Below are 20,305 nucleotides of genomic sequence, written 5' to 3'. Positions count from 1 at the left end.
TCTTTTTTGGCCAAGGGACCCTTTTACTAGAACAGCCCAATTACCCAAGGGTATACCAGAGTCCTTTTCCTTCATGCTCCAACCTAAACTCAGAATCGGAAAATCTAGGTTCTAGTCCACTACACTCTTTTATTAAAATACTAGTTGTATTAACTTTGGTATTGAAAGGGGATCAACAATGCTTTATAAAATACACGAATCAAGGTCTTTATAGACCACAGGAGTGTCACGCAAATACACCCTACATGAAACACACTCTTCTGAATCTATAAACCTTACAATGATTGTTTATCTAAGGCAGGCATGGGACAGTTACATCCACTTAGTAACTGACTCATATTATTACATTTACACTCATATTCTCTCTATGCCACTTAGGAAATTATAATTTCAGGATATGTTAAGTGTTTCTTACCGATTACAACTGCTATGGCCCCTAGTGCTAATCCCAAGACCAGGATTAGAGGTGCAACGAATAATTTTCCAGCTGGAAAACAAAAGACAAAACCATTTAGAGTCTCAAAACTAATGTATCCAACAATTTCAGCAATGCTTTTCAATACCATGGAGTATATTGTTTTTTTGAGAAGTCTGATTATAATTAAGGCAAATATTTCTCTTAGGAAATGTATCGGGTGTAGAACAAACATACTTATGTAAATTCAGTAACTCCACAGAAGTCCTGGGCACATTAGTCAAACATTTCATAAAGCACTGAAACTTTATAACCAAAAAAAAAAAAAAAATCCAAAGTTCTGGCTCACTTTCTCCTACCAGGACCAGTCATCTTTGTGCTTTTCCTTTAGATCTCTTTCATTTTCATTTTTCAAGATTCTGAAAGATCAACAAAGGAATGACACATTCTGGGTTGGCAGGAGAAAATCTAATTAGTTCACAAAATGGAAAGCTAACAGGTGCTACAGAGGGCCTACCTCCAAGCCCATATCTGAAAAAGTGACTGACTTACTTCCTGGGTCCAAAGAAAAGTAATAATACAAATACCTAGCCGACTGAACTATAACTGGGATGCTTGAATATTGTTAGAGGGGCACCTGGATGACTCGGGTGGTTAAGTGTCTGACTCTTGGTTTCAGCTCAGGTCATGATCTCAGGGTCCTGGGATGGAGCCCCGTATTCCCTTCTGCACTCAGTGGAGAATCTGCATGAGGATTCTCTCTCTCCCCCCAACCCCCTGCTCTCTCTCTCTCAAATACATAAATATCTCTAAAAATATAAATAAATAAATGAATATCGTTAGAGAAAATTACTAATAAACATACAGTACCTTGAAGGTTATTCAAGTGAATCATTTTAATAAGTTCAGAGAGCAAACTGATGTGCCAGAGGGGATGGGGGAGGTGGGGGGTGGGATGGGCAAAATGGGTGAACGGGAGAGGGTTATATAGGCTTCCAGTTATGGGATGAATTAAGCCACAGGAATAAAAGGCATAGCAACGGGGCATAAGTCAGTGATACCTGTCAGAGCGTTGTATGGTGGCAGGTGGCAGCTACGCATGTGGTGAGCACAGCATAAGGTACAGAGAGACTGAATCACTATGTCATACACATGAAACTGATGTGACGTTGTGTGTCAACTGTAGCCAAAAGGCATTTAAAAAATAAATTGGAAGGTCTGCATTGGTCCCAGGGAAAAAGTAAAATAAAATGTGAGGGAGAGGAAAAAAAGGAAGCAGTGATAAGAAAGCTAAACGCTTCACGATGCCAAAGGATGGCATCAACCGGCACTTTCTTCCTAAATAAATACCTGAGCAGTGATCAAGTACTAGTTCTGCATAAACGGGGCGCAGAGCTCACGGTCAGCATTACACTAACTTTGAAAGGCGCTAGCACAGAAAAAGAGAGGATCGTAGTTAACATCTTGTGTAGTGATCTTGATCCGAAGGCACGTGACCCGGTGGTACGGGGGCACAGGCCAAAACAGCAGGAGACGACAAGGAACAGAGGGGCTTGGCCTTGTGGGGATGAACCAGCAACACTACTCGACAAAGTAAGGGCAGTAATTTGGAATAAGCAATTCCATAAAAGAGAAAACACAAGGCTGCCATTTGTTGGAAGTTCGTCAAAATATCAACTTTTAAAATTTTTTTATGCTGAAGGAATGGTCTTTGGAACCATGACCAGACAGAGAGAAAATTCCATCTTTGATATCTAATTTTAAAAAATCACTTTTTAATTGACACAATGTCGAATCGTGGGATTTATTTATTTATTTATTTATTTATTTATTTATTTATTGCCAATGACAGGATCCAATGAAGTAATACGAAATCCTATCGAACAATGACATTTTCTACATTCTGAAAGCTATGCTTAAGAGTTTAGAATGCACTGGCTTGCATATTTTATTTTTTTAAAGATTAATTTATTTGCAAGGAAAAGAGAAAGAGAAAGAGAGCAGGGGGAGGGGCAGAGGGAAAGGGAGAAGCAGACTCCTCCTCGAGCAGGACACACTGCAGGGCTTCAGCCCAGGACCCTGAGGTCATGACCTGAGCTGAAACCAAGAGTCGGACATGTAACCAACTGAACCCCTCAGACACCTCCAGCCTGCATATTTTATTTTTTTTTAAATTTTATTTATTTATTTATTTATTTATTTATTTATTTATTTATTTATTTATTTATTTATTTTTAAAGATTTTATTTATTTATTCATGAGAGACACAGGGAGAGAGAGAGGCAGAGGGAGAAGCAGGCTCCATACAGGGATCCCGACGTGGGACTCGGTCCCGGGTCCCCAGGATCACACCCTGGGCTGAAGGCAGGCACCAAACCGCTGAGCCACCCAGGGATCCCAAGTCTGCATATTTTAAAGGAATCTGTTTTTTCCTATATTCATCACTCAGTGCATTCATTCATGTTTCCTTTTTAAAATAATATATTTTCATAATAACAATGAAGCATGATTGCGAAGTAACAGCACTGATTTTTTTCCCCCCAAACATCACAGAACTCAAAGAACCAATGTGCTCTTTCTTTGGGAAGTAATGAATTTATTTCAACCATGTAATCAATGTTTAATACATGTTTAATTTTACTTTTGAATCTTTTTTGAGGAATTAAGCACATACTCTCTTATTCTTAGATTATTAACAATTCATTGAAATACTATTCTCAAGAACTGAAACAAGTCTATTATATCCATATATATCTTGTTTAAATAGTCATGTAATTTTCTGTTCCTTTTTCTGTCATTTTAGAATATACCTGTGAATAAACCATTGTCAGTCTAGATTTCTCATATTTTAAAATGTCTTTCACATTACCATCCAATTTCTTTGCAAAAGAATTGTATGAAATTTCTAATTCACTCAGTAGGATTAAAGTCCAGTGTTGAGTATTCAAACTTTAATTTACATCTCTCTGACCACAAATAGCATTGACTATTTTAAAAAATGTTTATCGGGGGATCTCTGGGTGGCTCAGCAGTTTAGTGCCTGTCTTTGGCCCAGAGCGTGATCCTGGAGACCCGGGATCGAGTCCCACGTCAGGCTCCCTGCATGGAGCCTGCTTCTCCCTCTGCCTGTGTCTCTGCCTCTCTCTCTGAATCTCTCATGAATAAATAAATAAAATGTTTAAAAAAATGTTTATCGGCTACTTGTATTTCTTCAATTCTGGTTCCAGACTTCATGTTGTTGTTTTTTTTTTTTAAACTGGATACTTACTTTTGGAGAAGGGTCTATTGCTTTTGTTCATATAAATTACTTGCCATCTAGAAATCAGTTAAAGACCTACATTTTCTTTACAACTTTATGTTTTAATTTAATGCCTTGAGCATTTGTATGTAATGTTATGAGAATTAAGTATTTTTTCTCAGTCACTTTTATTCCCAGCACCATTTTTTGAAGAATCTGCAAACTCCCACCTGGGCTAAACTCATCCTCAAATCTCTGTTCTCCCTCATTCTTCAGGAGCAGAACCTCTGATCCATAGCTGGGCACATGGTCACATGGAATGCAAACCATGTTTCCCATCCTCCAGATTAGGAGAGAAGATCAGGCCCTTTCTCTGCCTCTGCCCCTGCCCAAGGACATCTGGAGGCTGAGGGAGCAGACTGGATTACATCACACAGAGTCGAAGGGTGGCAGGGCTTTGCTATGATCCCTCTTCCCTCTTATGTGGGAGGGAGAAGCTAGGGTTGTGACTCATAGAGTAATTCCTTTTCTACCCTTTTGTGTGGATGTGAGAGGTGTGGACCACCCCATTTGGAGTTCTGGTCCAAGAGCAGTTAGAGGCAGCTGTCCTGGAGGTGGGAAAACATGCGGGAGGAAGAGCTTATCTGAAAGCCAGCTGCTGCCCACGTTGTCAGGTTCGTCTTGCACACACGGAGTAGGAAATAGGCCCCAAAGAAAACCATTTACAGAAAGCGCCCTGTAAAATTTTTAAATAAAAACAGAAGAGACTGCGCAGAGAAGTTGTTTCTCTGCTGACAATGTTCATTGGCTGTGCATTTTACAGGCTGTTAAATAACTCAACTCTATTTTATGACCCGAGAAGAGGATTCTAGTGGCATCTCGAGGATCCAAGGAGACTGTGTTCCAATTATCACTGGACAAATAGGGCAGGAAATAACTTCCCTTACTTAAGAATGATTAAACCAAATAACAAAAAGGAAAAAAAAATTATGGCCAAATAAAAGATTATCTAAAATAAAACATGGAAGGAAAAAGCTTGCCACAAAATGTCACTGAAGTAGGGAAAAAAAGGAAGTAGTAGTGTAAAAAAATTAGGATTTTGTGCTTTTTGGTTGCTCTCTGTATATACAGACTTACAAATGGGTTACAGCTCAAAACTTAATTTACAGCTTATTTTTTTATTTTTTAATTTTTATTTATTTATGATAGTCACAGAGAGAGAGAGAGAGAGGCAGAGATACAGGCGGAGGGAGAAGCAGGCTCCATGCACCGGGAGCCCGACGTGGGATTCGATCCCGGGTCTCCAGGATCGCGCCCTGGGCCAAAGGCAGGCGCCAAACCGCTGCGCCACCCAGGGATCCCAATTTACAGCTTAATATCTTCATGGTAGTAATGTTATAAATAGGGGTTAGATTCCCTAGTTATCCCTCCAAAGTCTACTTAACTAAGAAGTAAATACTGGGTATACAATTACAATATATACAAGCAAATATATATTACATATATTACATATATTACGTCCCATATATATATATATAGCCTTAAAAACGAATCCTGACTATATTGCATGCTATTGGTTGTGAAGAATTACATTTAATTAAAAGCTGAAAAATATTAAGGACATTTTTATAGCGGTCATACAAGATTTTAGAAAATGATGGTTTCCATAAGTTAAAATGAACTTTAAAACATATGTCCCTCTCCCTAATAGAAACGCCCCATTGGCGCCAGCTTTGTTCTGATTAGCCATCGTATGAGTCTAGTAAGATGAGTGGTTTACAATAGTAATAAAGTAAATGAAGGTTAAAGAGAGATAAAAAAGATTTTCATGAAGTAACTAGGCAAAGGTAGGTAGAAAAGGGGAAATGTGGACGATGTTAGAAAGTACTGCACATACGTGAGGAAGACTCTCAAAGGGGGGAAATAGTGGAGTTGTAATGAAAAGGAGAGCAAGAGACCCCACAGCGGATCTCTTCCAGGGAAGTGAGGAGCTACTGGAAGAAGCAGGATGAGGTCGGAAGAACATCACATCACACAAAGGGGGCAGCATGAGGCCAGAGCAGGAGCCTGTGTTCATGTTGGTGTGTTTGTGTCTAAGACCCTGTACTGCTGAGGAGAGGGAAGGGCGTAAAAACTCAATTCAAAAAGGCATTGCATTTGGATATTTGAACTTGGGTTTGTATACAACGAGAGCATCTGGTACTCATTTCATTAACTGTTCGTTATTAATATTAACTAAGGATACAATAAAAAATACATACAATGGCAGCAACTATATAGATACAGTAAGACTCAGTACAGGGCTCTGAAACATAGGGATATTTATTTATTTATCTATTTGAGAGAGAGAGAGAGAGAGAGAAAGAGAGAAAGAATCCTAAGCAGCTTCACGCACAGCAAGAGCTGGAGGTGGAGCTCGAACTCACCACCCCGAGATCACGACCTGAGCCAAAATCAAGAGTTCGAGGCTTAACTGACTGAGACACCCAGGTGTCTCATAGGGATTTTCAAAAACTGTTACTACATGGCCTCCATGGATGAAGAGAGGCTATGTGTAAGACCTGCTGTTAGGTATTGTCAATAGAAAAATAAATGGAACCTTGTCCCTCTCTCATCAAGTGGCTTTTACAGTGAGGCTTCAAAAATTTAAAAGACTAATTTACATTTCTGCAGTATAAGGAATTTGTTTTTCCAACAAAATCTGCTTGCTCATAGAAGTTGTGTCTTGCTAACAAATTTATTTATTTATTTTAAAGATTTTATGTATTCATTCACGAGAGACACAGAGAGAGAGAGGCAGAGACACAGAGGGAGAAGCAGGCTCCCTGCAGGGAGCCCAGTGAGGGACTCGGTCCCAGGACCCTGGGATCATGACCTGAGCCAAAGGCAGACACTCAACTACTGAGCCCCCCCATGTGCCCCTTGCTTACAAACTTAAATTTCCATTTTAAACTCAGAAGTAGAGAAAATATCTTCCTCCTGTTTTTGGGTAAAGCCCCCCCCCCCCCCCCCCAGGATACCTGACAGGTGCTCGAAATTACCAGGGCTATTATATTTGAGTTCTCTTATCACTGCTTCCCTCCCAGAAAGCACTCCTATGGATCAGGTCAGATACTCACCGCAGACCGACCCTCGCACTAATCTCCTTAGATGAGGTCTCTCTGGGAGGTAGCGATATTTGCAGCCAAATATACTGAGGTTTGATGTGTGGTCTCCAAAGAAACGAAGCTGGCGGTATCTTTCCCCACATCGATAACAAAAATTAGTGTTACACTGTGAGCAGGTCATATGGTCACATCCTTCGGTTCTCTGGATGTGGATCTGGATCAGCGACAGAGGGAAGGACAAGGAAAAGTTATTACAATTCTTTTTAAAAGTGAAATCCAGCAAATGGCATTGAACAAACCAGTTTCACCAGCACAAAAGCCTCCTAGGGCGCTCCTGAGGTTATCGGTTCACTTACGATCACACTGCTGCCAAGGCAGTGTTTGAATCAAACACTGTAACCCCTGTGTCAATCTCAGTGATTTTTTTTTTTTTTTTTAACCTCAGTGATATTTCATGTACTAAAGCTTATTGGCTCATTTGGACCAACATATAAGCAGACACGTCCCAAAGGAAACCCACTTCTCTCGCTAGACCTATGCCTAACTCAATGGTTAGCAGGCAATTTAAAACGCTGCGAAAGTATATTTTGCTTACACTTTGATTGGCAAGAATGAGGTAATTGAGGAATGAGAAGAGATGATGAAGAACATTCCTTAAAAGAAAGGATTATGTAAAGCTTTGTGTGCATAGAAACAGGAAAGCACAGAAATCTTTTTTTTTTTTTTTTTTTTTAAGATTTTATTTTTAAGTAACCTGTACACCCGGCACGGGGCTCAAGCTCACAACCTGAGATCAAGAGTCACAGCTCCACGAACTTGACCCAGCCAGGCACCGGGAGCAGAAGTCTTTCTTTGAGGAAGGAAATGATAGCAGCTGTAAGTGTATTCACAATACCACTTCAGTTGCCAACTCTAATATCATTTGCAAGCTCGTTTCCAGGACTGTTTATACAACGCCATCTGTTAAACTCAGCATCTCCCTCTATTGTTGCCGTCAAGTTACACGTAAATACAGCTTCACCCACAATGTCACACGGATTGTACTCAGATAGTCTACTAGGTACCCAGCGTGGGGGCCAGCCTCAAGCACTGAGGCCGCGTTATAATAAAGACATTATTCCTTGAGATATAATTGGATATATGGCTCAGAATCCTTATGGACCCCGATATAAATTGGAGCCATCTTTCATCCAAGTATGTGCACCCTTCGTTGGGTGGATAACCATGAAAGAGACCCTAACGTCGCTTCATAAAGAAGAAGAATATTCAGTTACATTGTCCAACCTCTATGTAATTAAAACAGGATCACCAGACACAGTCTTCCCATTTCTCTATAGAGAAATGTCCCATTTGAGACATTGAAGTCCCATCCCGTTCTTGTTTATTTATATATTTATTTTTATATATAAGTTCCTTGCTTAGAAAATGTATTTAAAGTGTCCCCAATACCATTCTGACTATTATTAAGTTTTTATCCATGACTTGGCTTTGGGATGGGTGGGTCAGGGAGCGTTTTAATGTAATTGGGAGCTTCACAATTAACATGTGAGCCAAACTCACACCACTGGTTGCTTCTTTTCAGTGAATATGTGGCTGCAGTCCACAACTTTACACATTTTTTTTTTTTTTGAAGTAAATTCTACACTCAACATGGGGCTTAAGCTCACAACTCCAAGATCAAGAGTCGCATGCTCTACTGCCTGAGGCGGCCAGGTGTGCCAACTTTACACATTTCATTTGGAATCTGACTCTCCTTCCCCTGATCCACAAGGTAGAACTTCCCCTGAACTTCTGCAGTAGTACAGTTATATATTTATATTTCTCAAAAACCCCCTCAATGATTATGGAAATGAGATAAAAATCATCCAAGAAAAAGAGAAGTTGTTTAATGTGAAAAAAGAAACTAAAAAGTTAAGAGATCAAGCTGTCCACAACAAAATATAACATTATTTCATAGTTTTTGAAAATAAAAATTTTGAAATTCCTAACTCCAAAGCATATGCAGTATTTCAGTTTTAGTGGTTAAATAGCCAAAAATTTGAACTTCAATTTAAAAGAACAATATGAATTTTTAGAAGGACTTCTGAGGGTGTTTTAAAATAACAATACATAGTAATCATAGTAATGGTGAAAGTCTCACTTGATAATACATATATTTGTGAATCCATCCTCTATCCATCTATTCATCTATCCATCCATCTACCTACCCACCCTCCATCTAACCATGTATCTACTTACCTACCATCCATCCATCCATCCATCCATCCATCCATCTACCTATCTACTGGAGAGTTTCTAGGCAATGATGACAGTTTTGAAGAAGTAATAACTAAATAAAGGGCAGCACATTACAGGCAGCACAATGACCGGCACACAGCAGGCACTTAATAAATGATAACTGAATGAACTGAGAAAGAAAAGTGTACTAAGTGGTTGGCAGGATATTCGGTATTGAAAATCATTAGGCTAATTATAGGTTAAACGTCCATTCCCTTCCAGTGGTTGATTCTTGGCAGGTAAGCCTCAGCTCATAGGGAGGTCAAAAAAAATCTGGGCTTTGACTTCACGGAGCCCTGTGTTTTAATTCTGTCTCCAAGCTGTAGAAAAAGAGGTTACTTCTTGCTTCAATTTAGATAATGTTACTTACATGAGAATAAAAATGTGATTATATATATGGTGCCTAACCCACTGTTGGGCACATACTGAGTCAGGTCAATAGTATATCGATTCCATATATCCCTTTTCCCACCTAAAAATGTGAAAATCAAATTATGTGATCAATGTAACTGCACAGCCCTTGATTGCCGGGTGGTCCCCTTTCTTATGTTTTCATATGGGTGATTCTTAGGTTGATGCTAAACTAGAGAGTATCTTCCTAGATAGGCAAGGTCTAGTTTGTGGTCAGGTGCGTATGAGCATCTCTGGTCCAGGGTTACTAATAAATCCTTTTATTAGTTGATAAAAGCAAAACTTGCTTTCCTGCTATTGGCCACTTCATCTTTTTAAATTAATTTTTAAATTTAATATTTAAATTTATCTTTAAATGAATCTTATTAAATTTAATTTTTTTTCTTTTACCTGACAATCCAGTCAGAACAAATCCAGATTTTGTGGGACCCGAAGATTACCTAATTGGAGGGGCCATCCCGAAGGAGAAGAATGTAAATCACAAATACACTTGACCCTTGAACAACACCAGGGTCAGGGGCACTGATCCCCTCTCTGGTAAAAAAGCCTGCCTGTGACTTCGACTCCTCCCCCAAAATGTACCAATAGCCTACTGTTGACCTTTAAAACCTTACTGATAACATAAATCGTCAGTTAACACATATTTTGTCTATTGTATGTATTACATACTGTTTTCTTCTGATAAAATAAGCTACAGAAAAGAAGATGCTATTAAGAAAATCATAAGGCAGAGAAAATGTATTTACAGTGAATCTTCACAGTTCAAATCTGTGTTGTTCAAGAGCCAACTGCACGAATTAGATACAAGGCCTAGGAAGGGACTTGTATGGGTGAGGTCTCTACAGCTTGAGCTCTCTCTAGCTTCTGGATCATTTCTCCCCCAGTCCAGCACTTCCTCTCTCTTGTGCCTGTTTCTGTGAATGATTCCTGGGACCACAGCCGTTTAGTAGTAATGGCATTCCACAATACCAGAGGCCAAGGGGTCTCGTGGGCCCTTGAACCATTGCTCATCCTTCTTTAAACCCTCGAGCACTAGGAGCAACCATGTTCAAAGACAGCTGCTGGGCACCCAAAATAAAGCTTACTTCATTGTCAACTCAACTTTTTGACAGTATATTGTATTTGATCTTTAAGTGGAAATAAGAACCCTTATCAAATTTCCTGGTCACATAACAGAGTGTTGAATGTGAACCATAAAGGGGAAAGGACTAATATTTGTTTAGAGCCCATTACGTGCCAAGTATTGTACATAGATTAGCACCTTTAAGCCTCGTAACGGCACCATGAGACTGGTACACTTATTCATAACCTGAGCTCGGAAAAGTAATCTGCTTGAGTGAACAGAGAAGGATTTTGCTTCACATCTGTTTCTTTATTACGCTCAGCAGCCTCTTAGTATAAACTTAAGGCTAAAACCAGAGGGCCAACAGTATCTTTTGCTAATTGACAGCATAATCTTTGTACTGGTCAAACGTACATGTCTGCTCTCACACACCAGGCCTATCTTGAGTCTTTCTGCTTGTTTTAGCTGCTCTCTGGACCAAATTACATTCTTCCTGTAACACAATATCACAACTTTTTCTGACAGGAAACATGTACTAATAAGCAAAGCTTGTCATTGACATTCACTTGCCTCAAAAGTTCACGTACAATTGTCACTGCCATCTTGTCTGCTTGTAACATGGCTTCATTGGGCTCTAAAATCTTTATGTGGCATGTTCATTATTTCAGTTAAATAGCAAAGACTGTAATTTCTAGTCGCTTGGAACAGTCTTTCTTTCTTGCTCCCTCTCTCTCTCTTTTTAAGATCTTATTTATTTATTTATTTATTTTTAAATTTTTTACTTATTTATTTATTCATAGAGACAGAGAGAGAGAGAGAGAGAGAGAGGCAGAGACACAGGCAGAGGGAGAAGCAGGCTCCATGCGGGGAGCCCGATGCGGGACTCGATCCCGGGTTCCCAGAATCACACTCCGGGCTGAAGGCGGCGCTAAACCACTGGGCCACCGGGGCTGCCCTAAGATTTTATTTTTTAAGTAATCTCTACACCCTACATCACGCTTGAACTCTACAACCCCAAGATCAAGACTTGCATGTTCTGCTGACTGAGCCAGTTCAGGCACCACTTTCCTTATTGTTAAAATAATATTCTGAACACAGCAGGCAACTAAAATATCGTTAGCCCGATAATCTTTCTGCACAGGAAGTTGATAAAATTCTAAACTCTATAGTAACCTCGTACGTTGGAGGATTATATGGTTCTAGAGATTAACGCAAATATCTTACACAAGACAGGCAAATATTTATTTATGAAAAAGTGGTTTCATAATTTATCAGCCTTTAAGTATGCAACACTTCTTTTCATAGTATTATAACTATCTCTTGATTATATATATTTTACAATTTGATAATTACAGAGAAATGAACTGACACAATGTGAATGAATGTGCAACAGGAGACATTACTTTTCACATGTGCTAAGCAAGTCAAAACACCCAGGGGATAATAAATTTCATGTGCTAAATGAGTGCCCTAAGTATATCGTTAAAGGTCATACTTTGACAATGCCATCTTTGTTTTTATAATTTTTTGAAGATTTTTAAAAAAAAATTATTCATGAGAGACAAAGAGAGAGAGAGGCAGAGACACAGGCAGAGGGAGAAGCAGGTTCCATGCCAGGAGCCTGATGTGGGACTTGATCCCAGGATCCCGGGGTCATGACCTGAGCCGAAGGCAGACACTCAACTACTGAGCCATCCAGGCGTCCCGCCCTCTTTAGTTTTAGAACCTAAAGCCTGAAAATATAGCTTTAAATTATATTAACATATAGTGCATTTTATTTCTCAGTGAAGCTACTTTTACTTGGTATTATGGCTTTAAAACATTCATCATTTTATCTGTTAACAAAACATTAATTTGGCATCAAAATTCTGGTTTTACTTAAGAGATAGAGTATGACAGACAAGAAACTCCTAATCCATTGGATCAAACTGATGACTCATAAACCAAAACTGTCATTTGATTTGTTATTACTCACAGGATTTCTTCTCTGCATCTATAATAAATAAGAGCGGCTGATACTTAGAAAGCTGAATATTTAAACACTACACTTATAAATCATATATTGAAATGTTCAGAATATACCAGATAATTCTTTAAAAAGAGCTTGAGGGGCACCTGGGTGGCTCACTTGGTTAAGCGTCTGCCTTTGGCTTAGATCATGATCTCAGGGTCCTGGGATGGAGCCCTGCATAGAAGCAGAGTGAGTTTGCTTCTCCCTTTTCCTCTGCCCCTCCCTCCACCACCCCAACACCCGCTCATGCTCTCTCTCTCTCAAATAAATAAATAAATAATCTTAAAAAAATAAAAGGAGTTTGATATTAAGTCCACTTATCGTTGGTTAGATACGACAACATGGACCCTTTTTGAGTCTATGGCCTTCCTCATAAGGCATATTAGCACCTGTAATAAGATATTCATTAAAAAAATCATATGTATATATTCAAGCATCTGCCATCCTCGGGTTGTTTACATTTTGTTTAGTAAAATGCCCACAAAGTATCTAAAAAACAGAAGAAGAATTCAGCCATTAATTTTCACACAGATTCCACTTATCATCAGGTGGGAGATTAACAATAAACGAACTGCTGGATATCTAACCTGTTTTATAATTAAATCAGTACAGATCCCTGGGGTGCCTGGGTGCCTCAATCTGTTGAGTGTCTGACTCTTGGTTTCTGCTCAGGTTGTGATCTCATGGGTCCTGGGATGGAGCCCGGACTTGGGCTCCGTGCTCAGTGGGGAGTCTGCTTGGGGTTTTCTCCCTTGCCTCTCCCCTACCACTCATGTGTATGCTCTCGGTCTCTCTCTAAAATCAAATAATAAAATAAAATTAAATGAATAAAAATCAGTATACATCTGCCCATAAGTATTTTTCTCTATCTTCACTAAGAAATGAAGGCTTATTTTATTCCTTAAGCAGGAAATAATAACTAAATTAACTTACATATTATTGTCACCAAAACATAATTCATTGATGTTTAAAAGTAGTTTTATATATGTATTTGCCTTAATGTTTTTTTTTTTTTTATATCTGGAAGAATTCATTAGAAGCAACAAATATGAGAAGTTTTTTTTTAAAAAATCCCAGAAATAATGCTCAGTTCTTTACTTAGCTGACTGCACCAGTTCTCCATAAAATAGGAAATTTTAAAAAAGCAAACATAAACACAAAGTCTTCCAATATTTGATAAAAATCTTATGAACCTAGAATTCTTGTCCAACTACAAAATAAATAATATATGAGGGCAGAAATAAAACATTTCCAGAGATGCTAAGACTCCTCTGAGGCCACCACTTAGAAGCACTTTAGTAAATGAATGAATGTGAAATTCAAGAAAAGGCCATTGAGGAACATACAAAAAAATGTAAGAAATCTCAGAGAAAAAGCTGGAAAGCAATTAGTCCAATTTAGAATAGGAAGTCAGTTGATTTCAAGAACATCTCTGAAAAATAACAATGGAATACACACCAAGCACTGAAATTCCTGAGGAGCTAAATATTAAATAACATGATAAATAAAGTGGGCATTTCTACTCTCAGTAGAGGAAAAAGAAAAGCAATGAGGACTTTCAGGAAAAACAGAACAAAAGACAAAATAAGTGCCACATATGAGGTGTAAAAAAATATGGCCCAAGTGAGTAATTGATAGTGAGCAAGGATGCTAGAGGCATTTTTCCTAGAAGCTCTGCACTCACAGAAAAGACAAATGTAATCCTAATTCCATAATTACATGTTCTTGATTGCGGAAACATGCCATTGGTTTTTAAATGTTAGAATCATCCTTTAGAAAAAAACCCAAAGTATTAAATACTATGTTAGACTAGAATGTGAATGCTATTACATTTAAAAATATAAAAACAAAGTAACAGCTTATAGAGAATGGGAAATAAAGAAGAAGCAGAAAGAACTACAGGAAAAAAAAAAGAACTACAGGAGAGCTAGGTCCTCATATATCATCTAAAGTTGTCAGAATATCAAACACATGTTTGAATACATTATTTAAAGGTAAAAGGTCACCAAAAGAAAAATTAAAGTGGTAACTTATCAAAAATTGGAAGAAGAGAGAAAGGGGATCTGTAAGTGAAATAAATCCTCATTTCTGGTATTAAACCAAGAGTGGTCACCTCAGTGATGGTGGACTACGGTGAAAAAACAAACAAGAAGCTGACTGCAGAATTACTTGGCGTCTCCTGCTCTGTTAGCTTCTTAAAGCCAATACTCTGACAACTTTAGTTGCCTTCCGATGCACTGATGTTCTTGGTATAGAGAATGTCACACATATTTCAAGTTGAATCTTAGGACTGATTCATGATGACAAAGCTGTTTTTTTTTTTTTTTTTTTAAGATTTTATTTATTTATTGGAGACAGAGAAAGAGAGAGAGCACGAGTGTGGAGGCCAGAGGGAGAGAGAGAAGCAGACTCTCTGCTGAGCAAGGAGCCCAAAAGGGCTTGATCCAAGGCCTCAGGAATCATGACCTGAGCTGAAGGCGGACACTTAACCAACTGAGTCACCCAGGTGTGTGACCACGTCTTTGAGGAATGCAGAGTACCGGCCACTGCTGATTCCCAGGGGGAGACCTGTACTATAAATTAGCCTCTAATTTTCTTCCTTCTTCTTCCCCATACTTCCCTTGATCCCATGCCCCATGTGCTCAAAAATCTTCAGATGCCAGTTCTTCCCCTTTTCTCCTTCGCATTCCTCTTCAACCCTTCCTCTTTAAGGCAGTATTCCCCTTAGCCTGCCGATAGCTCTGGTGTCTTCCCATCCTGAAAAATCCTTCCTGTAATTCTACGCGACCTTCTGACCGGTGATTATTGCCCCCATCCTTCCAAGGATTCTTAAAAGAATATATTCCCTCTTTTTTTTATTCACCTCTTAATCCTTCTTCGGTTGACTGCAAACCCCATGTTACTGAAACATCCAGGTCAGTTGTCTTTCTCCAGAAAATATTCATTCATTCATTTGCTCAGTAAGTATTTCTTTGCTCATTGATAAAATCTGACATGGCTCTTGTGCTTAAGGACTTTGTTGTCTGAGGTGTAGACAGATATTAATCAATAATACAGATAAACAGTCACTCATAAGCTATGACAAATGCTACGAAGGAAAAGGGTAAGGTGTGAAGAGAATACTTAATAGGAGGAGCTTGGTCTGGTTTAAGGGTCAGGAGAGGCTTCTCCAAGAAAGTGACATGGAGCTGAAAGATTAAGGACAAGTAGGAGTTCAGCAGTTAAGAGGCTTCAGAGGTAGGAAATACATCCCCAGCACAGCATCTTCATGGCATCATATCCATGAAACGAGAAACAACCTGTCCAGAGTCTTCACAGCATTTCTCATTCTGTATTTAAACTCTCATTTATCTGTATTCCTCTGGTCAAATGCTCTACTCTCCCAGTTAATAAGATCTAAAAGGGCCCAAGATCATGTATCTCTTGTTTGTTCTTCTATTAATGGATCCTGTACCATAGCATGTTCACAATGAATATTTACTAAAAAAATAAATATTGCCCATGACCTTTTAACTGACAAATCCATTTGTTTGTTTAAGATTTATATATTTATTTGAGAGCAAGGGAACGTGTGTTGGTGGGGGAGGCAGAAGGAGAGAGAATCCTCAAGGAGACTCCCCACTGGGTGTGGAGCCCAACTTCGTGGGGGCTCCATCCCAGGATCCCCAGATCATGACCTGAGCCAAAACCAAGAGTCTGCCGCCTAATGGACTGAGCCACCCAGGGGCCCCAATCAACGTTTTAAATTCTTTTATTTTTTTAACGTTTTAAATTCTTTTATTTTTTTAACGTTTTAAATTCTTATCTCATGGTACCGCTTATGGCATTTACCTGGTTGATCACTACTTCCTTCTGACCTTTGATATGCTCTTCCTCCAATGTCACCTTTCTTCCAGGTTCTCTTTTCTCCCTCAAGTTCCCATTTCTTCACTCATCCCTTACTTCTATCCATGACCCACCATGTTGCACATACCATTTGGGGGATCTCTCCCCTATTCAAATGGTTCCAATTCCCTCCGCCGGATCTCATTTCTTCACTTACACTGTGGACCTGGCTCCTGGGCTATAGACTCATGTAACACCTGTCTGTGGGTCACCCGTACCTCTGTGACTTCCAGCCATTTCAAAGTCAAAGGAGCCAAACCAAACTCATCATCACTTCATGGCCCCCTATCTCAACAACAACAAAATAAAACCAGGCTGAGCTTCATTATTTTACCTCAGTTTATGGTATCACCATCCATTTAGACACCCAAACTCAGTATTTGGTGGTTATTCTCTTGTTACACTGCACAGCCGCATATAATCACTGCGGTCAGCTTTAGCTGTTTATTTAATCTTTTTCTTCTCCAGCCTCTTGACCACTAGCTCAGCTCATACTGTCAACATTCTAGACTTCTACAACTACCTTCATAGAATCAATAGCAATCAACCTAAAATGTAAATCTGATACTATTATCCCTTGCCTACAGCTTTTCTGCCTGGAGGCTAAAATCCAGGTTTCTTTACTTTGCATACAAAGCTCAGACTTCTGCTTGCTTCTACAGCTTCACCTTTCACCACTTCCTTCTGTGAACTTTACTGTCAGGGAACCACAAAGTGCTTGTGGCTCCTGCACACAGCACACATTTCCTGGCTCTGTGCCCTTGTACTTTTATTTATTTATTTATTTTAAGATTTTATTTATTTATTTGAGAGAGAGCAAGCAAGCAGCAGAGAGGGAGAAAATGAGCGGGATGAGGGGAAGAGGCTGAGGGAGAAGCAGACTCCTCACTGAGCAGGGAGCCCTACATGGGGCTTGATCCCAGGACCCTAAGATCCTGACTTGAGTCGAAAGCAGATGCTTAACCAACTGAGCTACCCAGGTGCCTCGCCTCTGTACTTTCATAATCTCACTTTTTTTTTTTTTTAAGATTTTATTCATGAGAGACACAGGCAGAGGGAGAAGCAGGCTCCATGCAGGGAGCCCGATGTGGGACTCGATCCTGGGTCTCCAGCATCAGGCCCTGGGCTGAAGGCAGGCGCTAAACCGCTGAGCCACCCGGGCTGCCCAATATAATCTCACTCTTGGATACCTTTATCACGCCACAATCCATCCAACAATCCTCAACAACCTAGCTCCCCCTGGATTCTTCAAGAGGAATGAGCTATCCCTTTAACCATGAGCCTTCTTATAATACTCTCTACAAAGCCCCACTGGTTGATCATTGTCAGTGTTAACAGCTGCGTCTCCCTTCTGTGAGTTTCATGAGAAAAAGGCCCACGTTTTGCAGAGCATGTCATGGACTTTCACTAAAAGTCTCTATGAGGAGGAAAGAAAAATGACATTTATTCATTTGACAATTTTCTATTTCAGCTGCAAAATATATACCCAGTTTTATTTCTTAAAATTTTTATTTAAATTCAATTTTATTAACATATAGTGCGTTATTAGTTTCAAAGGTAGAATTAGTGATTCATCAGTTGCGTACAACACCCAGTGCTCATCACATCATATGCCCTCCTTACTGCCCATCACCCAGTTACTCCATCTCTCCACCCACCTCCCCTCCAGCAACCCTTAGTTTGTTTCCTAGAGTTGAGAGTCTTTTATGATTTGCCTCCGTTTTCATCTTTTTAAACATTTTTCCTTCTCTTCTCATATGTTCATCTGTTTTGTTTCTTAAATTCCAGAATCCTCAGATATGATACTAAGCTGATACATTTCGGTGTGCCCATCCAGATATTACTTATTCAATGCTTTTTGATAAAACTTTAAGGTATTACACAATAAAAATAACATGATAGGCTCAGTAGTACGTAAGTTACATCTGTTGTCTCATTTAAATCTCCAAAGAAAGTAGTGAGGAGGAGGTAATTACCACACTCCAAAATGTAAAAACTGTTTCAGCAAGGTGAAGCGACTGGGCCAAAAAAAGGAGGCAGGGGAAAGTGAATTATGCTCATTCATAATTTATTGTGAATTTGGAATTAAGGGAATTTACCTGTCATGATATTTCCCTTCAAATATTTTATTCTCTTAAATCCTCTAATAGGATGCTACAGGCAAGAATGTATTGATTCAGAGAAAATGACTAATTTGTTCCTGTTCACATAAAATTAACTCAAAAGCTATGTCTGCGGGCTCTAATATCCAAACCGTAGCTATGTGGTCCTGTGGTTGCTGAAGAAAGAATTTGGAGTATTGATAATGACTTTCATAGATAATCCTGCAGTTCTCCAAGCATTTCTCACATCCCTACACACACACACACACACACACACACACACACACACACACACACGTGGGGGCTTTCAAATTGTGCTCCCTTCCAAAAATAAAGTTCTTCTCCATGGCTCCCACCTCACACAGAGTAAAAGCTTACAGTGACCATATGACTTGTCACATTCTGAACACGCTTCCACCCCATGATTCCTCTGACCTCACCTCGACTTCATTCTGCCCCTCTAGCCACAGTGACCTCCTTGCTCTCCTTCAGAAGCATCAAGCATGTTCCTCTTTCCGGGTCCCCATATTTATTTTTCCCTTTGTCTGGAATATTCTTGCCCAGCTATCTGCACGACCTCTTCTCTCCCTTCATGTCTTCCAGCAAAATTCAGCTTCTTGGTAATTAATTACGTTCTCCTATCTCAATAGGTAATATGCCCCTTAAGTGCTTTATCTCCATAGCACCACAGTACTTGTCACTGTGTAAAATAGGGGATACAGATCCTTTTACCATTTTTTTTCTTTTACCATTTTAGTTAGGATAATTCCTAAGCAACTTATGGTTTTTGGTTTTTGTAAATGGGATCGATTCCTTTTTTCTTTTTCTTCTGCCTCATTGTTAGTGTATAAAAATGCAACTGACTTCTGTGCATTGATTTCATACCCTGCAAGTTAGCTGAATTCCTGTATCAGTTCTAGCAATTTTTTGGTGGAGTCTTTTGGAAACCCGAAAGACTGTCTGTGAAGAGTGAAAGTCTGATTTTTCCTTTGCGGATGTGGATGCCTTTTATTTCTTTTTGTTCTTTGATAAGACAATGTATGTATAAAACTACAATGGAGACTGAGATATAGTAAGTATCAGGATGATGATGATGATTATTATTATGGTTATTATTATAGTTATTATATAAAATAGTTATTATATATTATATATAACAGTTATTATAACTATTATTATTATTATAACTGGTATACTGCTGATACCAAGGCATTTTTATGAATAAAATACAGATGGCATATCAGAATTCAGCATACCCTATTAATAGTTTGACATTTCTTTTTAAAAAGAAAAGTGACTGGGGACCCTGGGTGGCTCAGTCCATGAAATGTCTGTCTTGGGCTCCAGTCATGATCCTGCCAGGGTCCTGGGATCGAGCCCTGTGTCGGGCTCAGCAGGGCATCTGCTTCTCCCTCTCCCTCTGCCCTTTCCCTCTCTCACTTCACTGGTGCTCTCTCTCTCTCAAGTAAGTAAAAAAGAAAAGAAAAGTGACTATCCTATCACCCAGAAATAGGGAATAATTTGACCCTGGAATAAAATAAATGACTTATTTAACCATTAATCATAAATCATATTATATATTAGTTTATGAAAGTATATAATTTCCCAGTTAATTATCTTTATTCAATGTCTTGCAAAGTGTCCTAAACAGAGATGTGAGAGTATTGACACAAGAGGGAAATTAAGGGGTCAGCTGCATGTAATCTAGTCACCTGTGACTAGATTTGTACCATATCATACAAATGTTTATTTAAATATTTCTCTTATCGGACACTAAGTGAGACGGTAATTTGGGG

General features: G+C 39.1%; 1 protein-coding gene across 1 annotated transcript in view; it reads right to left on the bottom strand.

Annotated features, from left to right (window-relative positions):
* Nucleotides 1-20,305, bottom strand: part of RNF217 (ring finger protein 217) — a 131,382-nt gene that overhangs the window by 10,684 nt on the left and 100,393 nt on the right. The window contains exons 4-5 of the mRNA XM_077906608.1: nt 6,773-6,974; nt 416-487 (exon numbers count right to left, since the gene is read on the bottom strand). Coding sequence (XP_077762734.1) covers nt 416-487; nt 6,773-6,974 — 274 coding nt within the window. The remainder of the gene's footprint in view (nt 1-415; nt 488-6,772; nt 6,975-20,305) is intronic.

The sequence above is a fragment of the Canis aureus genome, chromosome 1 (assembly GCF_053574225.1).
Source record: "Canis aureus isolate CA01 chromosome 1, VMU_Caureus_v.1.0, whole genome shotgun sequence".
Lineage (NCBI taxonomy): Eukaryota > Metazoa > Chordata > Mammalia > Carnivora > Canidae > Canis > Canis aureus.
This window is presented reverse-complemented; position numbering and strand designations above follow the sequence as displayed.